This window comes from Drosophila willistoni, assembly GCF_018902025.1.
Source record: "Drosophila willistoni isolate 14030-0811.24 chromosome XL unlocalized genomic scaffold, UCI_dwil_1.1 Seg141, whole genome shotgun sequence".
Classification (NCBI taxonomy): domain Eukaryota; kingdom Metazoa; phylum Arthropoda; class Insecta; order Diptera; family Drosophilidae; genus Drosophila; species Drosophila willistoni.
This window is the reverse complement of record NW_025814052.1, coordinates 7,540,991-7,553,659: the sequence shown is the minus strand read 5'-3', so window position 1 is coordinate 7,553,659 and position 12,669 is coordinate 7,540,991. Positions and strand designations below refer to the sequence as shown.

The following is a 12,669-nucleotide window of genomic DNA, read 5'->3' as shown; positions in this document are numbered from 1 at the left end:
AATACTTCAATTGAGTTCTTTGTGTGTGTGTGTGTGCGAGTATGTGTTTATGTTAGCTGACATCAAGTTTTTATTTGTTTTTTTTTTTTGGCATATTTGTTATTTTATTTTAGACATTCAAAATTTGCAAATTGTTAAGGGGAAATATCAATGGACAGGTATAAGATATTATTTCTATGTAGCAACATTTTCAAGGATTGGGTGTTTGTGGGGTGGGGGAAGGGGAAATACTTGTAGTTTTCATACCTTATACCTGCCAAACTACACTGCTTATGATCTATAAATAGGTATGTATGTTTGTTTGTTTGTATTACTATTGAAATTTAGTTTTTGCCTTTGACTTTTTGTTTGTAAGTGGTAATACAATTACTCAGAGTGAGAAACTTTCTCTTAATTGCAAATGTTGTAAGGGCGGGAACAATTTTTCTTTGATTTTTGAAACCGAGAGATTATGGAAAATTTTTTCATTTGGACAGTTTTCTCTTAAGACGTTCGAAAAACAAAACGAAAAACTAAAAAACAATTTCACCTCGTATCAATTTAAACATTTCGCTCTTCAGTTATGATGTCCATGGTGCTAACACGTCGTTGCTGGACATGTGGAAGCAACTGTTGCTGTTGCTGCTGATGTTGCTGGTGTTGCTGATGCTGCTGGCGCTGACCACCACGAGTCGATCTCTCATCCAGCACTGTCGACGCAAGGGCCGCCCTTACTGTGGTGGTGCTCCGATGATGATCACTGCTTCCGCGCCGTGGCACCAGCATTACCAATTACTAGAGGACCGTCTCATTGGTGTTGGTGCATGTGCGTGGTCCATTGACAATTGAGTATTTCGATGAGCTATCCTTTTTGCCAATGACCCGGCCTAGGAAGATCTCTTTAAAGGTCTCCCGGAATTGTCGCGACATGCCGCAATAGATGCCAAAATTAATGGGATAGCTTACGACCAAAAAGAAATTGGTTAGCATTATAAATATATTGGCTATGCCATAGTCAAGGAACTCAATAATCAGTGAGCTCACAATATGCAGGGCCGTGACAACGGCAATGGGTATTTCGCCAATTAGGAATACCGTTACAACCACTATCAACATCAAGGTGGTGCAATTAGATTCACGCAGTTTTTTGCATTCCTTCTTGCGATTCTCACGGAATAGTAACTTGCGACGCTCCTGGGCCTGACGCATGGCCGAAAAGAGCAGAATGTTGAGTGTCACCAGGATGATGCATGGCAGCAAATGCACGAATAGCACACGAAATAGATAGTAACTGGTGTAGTATAGGTCAACGCCAATGTACTCGTGCACCCACATTGATGTCTCCAGATGGCAAACTTCCGTTTCGTTGCCCTGCCATTCGATTTGCATGGGTAAATAGGTGCGATCAAAGAAGCGTGGCAATTGATGTAGAAATGCCAAGAGGGCTATAAAGAATGTGCAGCGTTTCACTCGTGGCATTGTGCACCAGGTGCGTGCCATAGGTGCATGACAGACGTAAATGTACCTATAATAAAATGGAAGTATAACTATTTAATTTGAAATTCAAACAAGTTTGTTTAGCATAGTCAACTAATTGAGCGCCTAAAAGACCACTACAATTTTAGTACGTTCACACTTTTGATGGCAAATTGAAAGTTGAAAGGTGAAAATTGCAAATTGGTTTCGATTAAGTTTATCTCAGCCACACCGTTTAGCTGAGAGAGAGAGAGAGAGAGATTCCATCCCTAGTTGGCTTGTGCCCTCTTAAATGAATTTACTTAATATGATTTGCTGATGCTTCAATTTAAGATTCCAATTTGTCAAATGCAAATTTTCTAGCGATGAATCAATCTGGCAAAGCTAATCAAGTTTAAGCTTGATAATTTCATAATTTCAAGTAATTTGTCATAGCAGCGTCAATTTTTTCTCATTTTCCATAGAATTTCAAGCAAAGTTCAAAAGAGAAAACAACGAACTTTGCTTCATTCACAACACTCGCAGATATCGAGAACGAGAGAGTGGGAGAGATGGAGAGAGACCCGGCTTTTTTTTTTTTTGTGGACATTCTCAAGGTCTAAGCCTTGGCCTAATTTATGCGCATAATTATGGGCACGCCCACACTCAAAGTGGCAGCCCCTCGCGCCAGCCAGCCAGCCAGCCAGCCACCCGATCCTACCGCCCCGTCTCCCATCTCAGTCACTTGGCACTTGAGAATGTTTTTCAATCAATCTTTCATTGAACCTTTGTCAAGCGGGGATTTCATTAAAGTTGAAAGCAAAATAACAGTAAACAAAGCCGAGCCAGGGAGGAACAAAAGGAAACGATACGATACGAAACGATTGTCAGGCATTTAGCCTTACTTGGAACTGATGTGTCTCCCTCATTCCTTTCACTTTCTCAATGGTTTCTCTAACAATTTTTGTGTGTTTTTTTATAAACAATTTGGGCTAAAAGGCTTCTTTGATCCCTTGCTCCTTTTTGTCTCTTTGCTGATCCGAGATACTTATTAAATGAAATATTGTAGTTATACAAAAATAGACTGAATGATTTTTTTGCTTAAACCCATATTTATATATCCTTACAAGCTATTCATTTTGTAATGTCAATATCCTTTAAATATTCGTGTGCTTTTCATTTTCATTTACTGGAAAACTTAACACCTGAAAAATAAGTGGGTTTAATTTAATTTTTTATATATTAAAAACAAATTGAAAAACTTTTGGTCAGTTGTTTTAAAAGTTCATTTTCCCAACTTTTATTGTTCAGATTTAAAAAAAAATATGGGAAAATTTGTAAAAAGTCTTTTACTTTTGAAGTTTTTTAATGCAATTATTGATATTTTTAATCTTTGAATAAGTGAAACAAGAAAATATAATTTTTCCTCATTGTCTTTAGCTCTTTTACTATATAAGTAATTCAGTTTTGAAATAAGTTAAGCATGTTTTGAAAGCACGAAATAGTAATTTGAATCGGTAGAAAATAATCCTTTTTTATCATTGTTAAAGACAAGTGCTGTGGCACCTAATTCATAAGACGGCTTTTATTTTGCCCCTGCCCCACTCATTGTTCTTGCTTGCGCCATCTCAACCCCCCCGCAGTAGCTCTCTCTCTCTCTGTCTCCCGTTCACTATCTTGCTCTAAAAATACAATAAGTTGTCAACAACAATAACAATAAACGGTTGACTGTTTTTATCGTGCTACTTTTGCTGTTCTTCTCCTTCTCCTTCACCTTGCTCTGACTTCTTTTTTTTCTTTTCCTTTTTTTTTGTGCTTCAGTTTATAGAAAATGTCCTGAACAGAGACAGAGTGCGGTCTCCCTTCTTCCCATCTTCTTTGAGGACACCATTTCTTTTCAATACATAAATATTATTTAGCTATTTGCGGCATACTCACACCCACACCACACACACCAACACACACACACACACTGACCCATTCTCCTTCTGTCAATATTGGAACCCCTTGTAGACCACTTGAAAATGGTCCATTCTCGCAATGGTTCCACAGAAAAAAAAAAAATGGAAAAAAAACACAAAAATGTAATGGGACCAAATATTTATGACTATTTTTATACAAATTTTTCGCTACTTTCGATACCCTGCACCAGCAAAAAGGGATGGATTAATATCATTGCAATCTATGACCAAGATTTTCGGATCTGACTAACTTATATGACATACTGCACCATAGAAAAATGAGAATTTTTCAAGTGCCACAAACTAAAAATGATAAACGGTATTTTAACAGTCGATCTGTGTATGCTCTTTTTGAAATGGATTTTATTTTTTATATTTTTTCGGTTGAAATTTATTTGCAAAGCTGTAAAATTTATGATCCCACACATGAGTTAATAGAACAATGCGATGGCGGCGGCGGCGGCGGCGGCGGCGATGGTAGCGACAATGGTGCTCCGTGGCTCCTAGAGCCCTTCGTTCCATACATAAGTGGTTCATGGGTGAGCGAGCGAGGGGTATGGGCGAGATGAAAATGGGACCACTCGACACTTGGACGATTTATGTGGCGTATTTGAAATTAGTTTATTGTTTTTTATACTCGGCACAATTCACACACACACACACACACACACACACACGGGTACACACAAAATTATTCACAGCTTTTCGACCCTTCTCTATATTAGTTGATTTAATTTATGACTCTACAATCTGATTTTAAATGCCATCCCTCTTCCTCCATCAAGCCATAGATAGAAGAAGTGATGAAAGTTATTTTGAATTGAAATTAATGGGTGTTATTAAACCTATTTAACTATGGCAATCTTCTCCCTGCACTATAAGTTATTCATAAATTATCATAGTTATGCCCTCAAAAGTTCAGTTTAATGTTGCAGACAAAAATTTTTAAAAACGAAAACCTATTATCTTTCCAAATCCCACACTATGATTAAACATATGAACAATTTATAAAATTTATTTAAGAATCCGAGAATGCATAAAGATAATTTGCAATTATTTGTAATTATAATTTATTTAGGTGTTGGCATTAGAGTGGGAAAGGTGTCTAGCATTACTCAAAGGCAGCATTAACTGAACCAGGACCAAGAAGCTTAAGGGAAAGGCAATTTGTTGACGCATTGTATAAGCATAATTTGTAGGCCCCAGGCGGCAATAGTCGGGCACAAAGAAAATAGAAATAGAAATGGCAACAACATTGACATTTTATTTCTAATCCAAGTCTCTGTGCGGCTGCTGCTGCTGCTGATTTATTGGCCCATTGACAAGTCAACGAGACGACATCAACGATGCCCGAAAACCGGATCCGTAACCGTAGACCAGAGAACATAGAGTCATTCAGTCAAGTCAAGTTAAGTCAAGTCAGTCAGACATTTAGTCAGTTAGTCAGTGAGTGAGGCAGTTTGGAATGTCTGCTTGCTGGCTTTGTTTTATTGACAACTCAACTGGATGTGTCCTGGGCAGCAACAGGACAAAAATGGCATAGCCGGATGGGCAGATAGAAGAATGAACAAACGAAAGATGCAGATAATGATGACGATGATGATGATGATGATTATGATAAGCTCAGTGGCTAACTGGATGCTGCCTGGCTGGGCACTTTTTATTAACCTAATTGCATATTTACCTTTGTACAGCTAAAGCCAGAGTTAGCCATATGGAAATGGTGTGACACATAGCAGGCATTATCTGTAGGAGAGAAAAAGGGGAAAAGCGTTAGCCACAAGACATAAGATTTACGTTTACATAAGATACAAACTAAATATAGGTATGTATTCCGGGAACTCTACCCGCCCTTATTGTGACAACACCGACCACACACACACACACACACACACACACACAACAAATGTAACCAAATATTCCATACCTACCCCTTAGTATACATAAGTACAATATTTTCTAATAATCGACCCAAATCAATACACACCGACCACTTGAGCCAAAACCAAACACCAACATACCATAAGGAAAAGTCCTTAAGTATGATTCTTATTAAATATTAGCACTTAATCTTTTTGTATACCGAAAACCCTGAACAGTGACCCAGTTCCACACTTCTTAAGTGGATCGCGGTATGATCAATAGCCACTGATCGACCTGCGTGAGGTATATTTAAGGCCCCTATTTGCCGAGCATCGTCAGTCCTTAGCTGGACCTCAAGCCAGACGTACTGCAACTAAGACGATAAACTAAACAAAGTGCTAAACGGATGAGATTTGTGTCCTGTCCACCAATTGTATCACATAGAATTATGGTAAGCAAGAGAGATTCCTTACGAGAGAGTCGCATAGTGAGATCATTTGTCCATACACAACTTTTAGATGTTACACATATGTCCTTTTACTCGTTTAACCAATCACAGCGGGAATCAATTTTCCACGCTTAGACAAGACATAGAAAAATGCAAAAACAAAAAGTCTTATGTTCTAAAGAAGCAACTCGTTTTTTTCTTTACAGATGATATTGTGAGTCTCTACTTCTGCAACAGCAATAAAAATTTATGAACCCCTTGAGCGAAGCAGTTCTGTAATTAGGGGAAACAAGAAAAGAAGCAATAAAAGAAAATAATAATAAAATAAAACAAAGAAGAAACAACTTCAACATGAACGGGGTCAAATTAGCAGAACCAAAGAAAGTGGACAATTTGGTAGTGTCAGTTGCTCAGAGAGAGCAGGCAAAGGCCCAACTTGCCGTAGCTGCCGCTTCAAACTTCACGATCACCAATGCTACACAATGTATCTTACCCAACCAACGTCTTACGTTGAAGGACTTGGCAGACATAGCCGCGATAGCTGGGACTATCCCAATTTACACTGGAGGACGTGAGGAACTTTATAACTGGATTGAAGATGTGGAAATAATCCTCTCGGATTTTGCGAAGGCCGGTAATTCTTATATGTATTCTCGAATGGTGGCATACGCACGACGGAGGGTAAGGGGGGAAGCGAGCGATATTCTGTGGGATTGGGGAGTAGACCCGAAATGTTGGAAAAGTATAAAAAGGAAACTCAAAGATCATTACGACAAGCGCACCGCCGACGACATTATTGAAGAAATTAAAAAACTAGAACAAGGAATGGATGAGCTGGACATTTATTACAGGAAGATCTACGCCCTGCACAATCGATGGATCGCAAAGATAAACGAAACCGAATTTTCTCCAGAAATAAAGGCCATCATGATTGCAAGACAAAATCGGGACAACATGCTCACCTTCATAAGAGGGTTAACCAAGGAGATATTGGACTCAATTATGACTTCTCGGCCGTCTACACTAGAAGAGGCCTACTCCCAAGCCAAGAAAGTCACAAAGTTTTGGGACGTAATGCGACACCCGAAAGACACTTCGTCTGAGTATTGGAAACCAGCTTTTACGTCAAATGGCAACTAGAGACGCAATGCAAAGTTCAAGGGCACAAAAGGCACAATAAACAGCTCAATGATAAATAAATAATTAATTTCCCATTTAACAATTTGACGCAAATTTCATATTTGCTAATAATCTCCGGGTTATCAGGAACAGTAACCCAGTTCCACGCTTGGGATATATTTAAGGGGTTTATCTCGGAGGAATTGTAGTTATATATAATTATAATAATAAACTAAACTATCAATTTGACTTTAGTTTCATGGTAAATTTATATCAACCTCATGGACTCTCTTGAGATACAACTCTGTCCTTAGAAATGCCATTACGATGAATATTTCAAATTATGTTAGATTGTTTAAAAGATTATGGTATTTTTTTTCAAAATTTTCAGGCTTAATGTTAGTCAAATCCCCAGAGGAGTAATAAAGTGGAGTGTTGAGCTTCATTAGCTCAAAACTTTTCATAAATTTTAAACCAATTCATTGAGGTCAGGAGAACTTGTCCAGTATTCGTTCAGTCCATTTCATGGAACTGGCAAGCACTTTTCTTTCTTTTTTTTGTGTCTAATGTTAGGTGCAATTGTGCATTTGATCGCAGGTGAGTGTGTGTGTGTGTGTGTATGTGTGTGTGTGTGTGTGTGGTTACATTTATAGACCATAATGAATGGGGGAAAGCCATTTGCCAGTCTGTTCTAGACACTCTGTGTGTTTGTCCGTCCGTTTGGACGGACTATTCTTGCCTACCACATACGCACGCACCCACACACACACACTCAGACAATTGTGTGCATTTGACACATGTAAAAGAAGAAGCAGAAGCTTTTGGCCAGAAGCTGGGCCATATAATGCTCAATCTGTGGCCAAATCCGGTTTATGTGTCTACGCTGACTGCGCTGCAATTACACATAGTCAAGAGATAAAACTCATGTGTCTGTATTTTACAATGAAATGGTTAACCTGATACCACCGCCCCCCACCACGCACCACCCACCACCATCACCATCTTCCCCCTCCACGCCCCTACAAGCATTAACATGACCATTATACGCGCCATTCAAACAAGGTTAATGCCAGCACCACAAGGAGCAAAAAAAAGAAGGACGAGATGGGAGGATGTTCTAAGTAGCAGTATGTAGAGCCAAAAAGAAGGCAGAAGCATATAAATTGCCGAAGAAATGAAATGAAATCTTCAACTTCAGGCTCAGTCCCTGGCAATGGCCGCCTGGTGGTTATTACCCACCAAAAAAAAAAAAAAAAAAAGAAGAACCAGAAATAGACACCAGGCCAAGCTAGGGCAAAGGGAGAGCGACCGAGAGCTTTGTATGTGTGTTGAATTTTATGGCAGTCATACACAAAGATAGCTCACCCATTCCCCTTCTGCCCATTCCATCGAACCCATTCCATCATTATATGCCTCCTTACCCTTACTTAGCCATTGCCATGCAGTCCGCTCATCAGCAGCGGGCACAGCATGAAATTTGGCTGGTACAAATCCCTTGGGAGCTCACTAACAGCACGTAGCAAAACCAGCAATAGCAACAACAATAACAACAACAACAACAACAACAACTACACATTGCCACACCACAGTGGAACCAACAACAACAAAAAGAACAAACAAAAAACACATTAATATCAACAAATTGCTTTCAATGTCAAACTAATCACGACAGGTACACCGATTTCCATGACAGTTGGATTTTCGATTCGATTCATTACAGTAGACATGAATCTAACAGTCAATGCTCTCTCGCTCTATCTCCCTCTTTGGGATTGGAATTTGGAAATTAAACTTAAATCGAGTTACTTTTATCGTAAGCACAAATATATCTAGGATATCATTAACTGGTTTTTCTTTGTTTAAGTAAAAAATGCAAATGAACTAACAAACTAAATGTATGTATCTACTTGAAGTAAAATAAATACAAGTACATTTAAAATATAGATATGTATTTATACATATATATATATATAATCAAAATCATTTTAAAACACTTCTTAAGAGTGTTTAACTTCTCTCAGAGATTAAACAAGTTTTCTATAGAAATCTCCAAGGTCCAACGTCTTTTTATTCATGCTGTCAGTTCAATAATTTGAAGTAAACTAAATGCAAATTAGATTTGATTCGAATATTTTGCAATTGCGTTCCACTGTGCGGTATACGCGACATGCTTTAGGTTTGGGTCTGCGTCTTGGAGAGTGGGAGAAGCTCGGGACTGGGAGGGTGGCCTAAGACAAGGGCATTTTATCAGCTTTGACACTACTCCATTGAAGTGAGTAAACAGTTTCGCTTTTCTTCGCCATTCCCTCACCATTGACCCCCCCTCACCATTGACTCCCCTCTCTCACACTCACTCACTCACTGCGTCTTTCGCTTATTCACTGTGAGTGCCATAAATTGAAAATGTTGATTAATCGAGGCACAAGCCAAATGGCAAAAACCAAGGGGAAAAAAGTGAGGGAGATATTTTATTTTCCCTTCGTCTCCCCACCCATCATTTTAACTTTCTTTTCTGCATGATAATGGTGGAAATGCTTTCGAATGAATGAGTGTAGTGCGAGTGAATGAACGAATGAATGAATGAATGAATGAGTGAGTGAGTGTGTGAAGGTGTGTGTGTGTGTGTTCAAATGGGACAAGTATTCAGCAGGTGGCAAAAAACTTGTCCTTCAATCTTTCATTGTGCTGACATAGACAAAAACTAACAAAAAGTTCGATAACGATAACAATACCGATATCTAACTACCATGACAATGGTAAATGAGAGCAAAAATTTCAATTTCAGTCAAGCATTTTATTTAGGTCAATGAGCGAGATTAGAAAGCCTTGCTTCAACACAGAGAGAATGAGTGAGAGAGAGGGGGGGTAATAGGGGTATGAGACTTGAAGATTGACTTTATTCTATTTTGTTATCCAGTTGACTTACCTCATTGAAAATACTATAGGCCAGACACATGGACACTGGATGCAGTGGCTTATAGTGATTGCCAAATGTGTAGGTATACCAAAGTCCTGGGGCTGGAAATATAACGGTCAGCATATCGCATATTGCCATGCCTAAACGAGGAGAAAAGAAAGGGATAAAGATAATTATTATATGGAAAAGGAGTATTTGATCAACTAAGAAAGGATGTTAGCCAACACTCTAGAAAAGTGCTACCCATAAATGGCAAATGCAATTGGCAGCACTTTTCAAATCTCTCCAGATTTGCTTTATGTTTATGGTGATTAAAATTATGCTTCTTTGTATAATTTTATATACTTGTTATCCCCCCTTTTCCAACGCCAGCAAACGCAGTGCCTTTTGTCTGGCCTTAAGTCTCCCTTCCTCTCCTACCAACCACATTTTGCCACTTGCCCCCGCCCGTTCGCATTGTAGTTGAACCAAGCCCAAAACCCGTCTCCTTCTGCTCTTTGACATTTTTATGATTTTGATTTTATTTATTTTTATTCCATGTCATTTTGTGTCCCCTTCAGCTTCATTCCGCAACCTCCCATCCCCCGACCCCCCCCACTAGCCTTTCTTGTCATGGTTGGGCTCCCTCTGTCTTGTTAGAGTCATTGTGGCACAATGTTAAATCAGGCAGAAGTTTTGCGAGATTTACAAAATAGCTAGAGCAAAATGTGCGTGCCTTGCCGCGAGTCTTTGTCACCCACCAATCCCCCATATTTTTTTGCTCCATTCGCCAATTCACCATGCCAATCCCGTCCAGCTATGGCAGTAACCACCAGTAATGCTGAGATATTCTAATAGCGTGTGTAATGCTAATGGGCTGACTGGCTGACGACTACTACGTATAACAACACAACTCTGGTAGGGAGGATGTCGCTGGGGCTAGAAGGGGAAAGGACCGAGACTGAGACTGAGACTGAGTCTGAGACTGAGACAGGAGGGCGGGGGGGGCACGACTGACTGGTATTTGCCGCTAATTTATGAAAAGTCGCGGTTCGTCGCAAATGTTAGTTGTAAGTGGCTTAAATATGGCCCCAAGAGAGGGCCAAAAAATAATACCAACCACAGCCCAGCCAAGGGAAATTAAACCTTGCATATTTGAATCAATATCAGTTATAATATAGAATATAATGTAGAAAGTTCATCATAGTTTTAGGTATTTAATACGATGTAAGCAAAATATATTTCATTTGAATGAATAATATTTGTCCATCCTGTTGACCCAGTTGAACCAGAGACTTAAGCATTGGATAAATGCGCATGAAATGAACTTTGAACTAAAAACAACACAACACAACAGAAAAGAAAGGAACGAAAGACTAAACTAAACTGAACTAAACTAAACTTAAAACGTGGCTGCCATAAAGGACAAAGGTCAGTTTGGGTCACAGTCAGTGAGTGGCTTGGCTTGGGGCTTGGGGTCAACAGAGCAAAGCAGTTAACTTAACTGTTTGGTTTAAAGATGGCCGGGCAAAGACATATGTACATATTTAAGCACAAAACTTACCCATTAACACGAAATTAGTGGGCGTGGCCATACTCTTTTTGCTCAGCACAAGGACAATCAAAGAATTGGCTACAATGGTTAAAATCAGCAGGAAGGGCATACAATAGCCATAGAGCGGTAGAGCATAATCCAATGGTGAATCGCAGGTGAGATTCCAATAGCTCAAATTCCCATACTCCTGTCGACACTGTTCGCCACCTTCTGCGCCTTCACCACCAACACCAACACCAACACCAGCACCAGCACCACCGGCCCCGTTCAACAATTGCCGCTGTATGGAGGCATAATCCAGGCTAGAATCATTATTGATCAGCCCAGATGTGGCATAGTCCAGTAGAAGGAACTGTGAATCATTTGCAATTTGCTGGGGCAGGCGAGGTGCTGCAGAGGCGCTGGGCAAGTGATGCAACAATCCACCAACTCCCAAACCAATTGCCCCACCTCGTGATGGGGCACCTCCTGTTGCTACAGATAATGTGGATGCTGGATGCGGTTGGGACATTACTGAAGTGGGCACTGTTGAGATGCTCGGCGACTGGGCTAGACGTGCTCCAGCTGTGGCACTCCATTGATAGAGCACGTTCGTGGCAGAAACAGACGACGTGGCTGGGGACGCATACACCGAGCTATTATCCACGCTGGTGGCCAATACGGCAGCGGCAGCGGCGGCTATGGCCACAGTTCTAGAGACTGACGTTGGCATTTCCTGGGACTTCAATTAGTTGACTTTACACCAGATCCATAACAGGACATCATCATGATAAAGTTGTTTTTTTTTTTCTTATTGCCTCACACTTTAGTCAAGGAAGTCTGCAAACAAAAACAGAAAATTATTAAAGTAAAGTAAAGATATAGACTAAGTTTCAGGCTTAGACTTAGTTCCTATAGATATGTATTTTTCCATTTATATCTTTACATATTTCCCTTGTGTTCTTGTGTAGCCTATGGTTCCCCCTTTCCACTTTCATTTCGATTTTGGGTGATCTAAGCATTAGAAACTAATAACATGGCATTTGGCATGTTTGTGTCATGTTTTTTCCTTTCTCAGTTTTTATTATGTTATTATGCTGCCTTTTTTAATGGTTTTATTTTTGTCACACAACCGAAAATCAAAACCAAAAAAGAAAACAAAAAGGAAAACACAAACAGCTCAACTTAACTTTGACCCATATAAACGAGTAAAGAAAGAGATAATACAGAGAGACAGACAGACAGACCCAGTAAGAGAGAGGGAGAAAGAAAAGTCCGATTTGACTTTAAAAAAGAAAACACAAATGGACAGAAAATCAAATTGTTCCTTTTTTTTTTTGCTCCCCCGCCCTTGGTCCTTTTTAAGGTTTTCTTTAAGGATGTTGTTGGTCTAATGTGTTTTAGGTTGGCTTTT

General features: G+C 39.6%; 1 protein-coding gene across 1 annotated transcript; it reads right to left on the bottom strand.

The window, feature by feature from the left end:
- Window positions 1–475: 475 nt before the first annotated feature.
- On the bottom strand, window positions 476–12,059 carry LOC6649192 (sex peptide receptor). Its single transcript, XM_023179402.2, has 4 exons — window positions 11,286–12,059; window positions 9,752–9,882; window positions 5,080–5,141; window positions 476–1,504 (listed from the first exon to the last, which is right to left on the bottom strand). The coding sequence occupies exons 1-4, from the start codon at window positions 11,986–11,988 to the stop codon at window positions 775–777; spliced, it is 1,626 nt and encodes a 541-aa protein (XP_023035170.1). The 5' UTR covers window positions 11,989–12,059; the 3' UTR covers window positions 476–774.
- Between the last annotated feature and the right edge of the window lie 610 nt (window positions 12,060–12,669).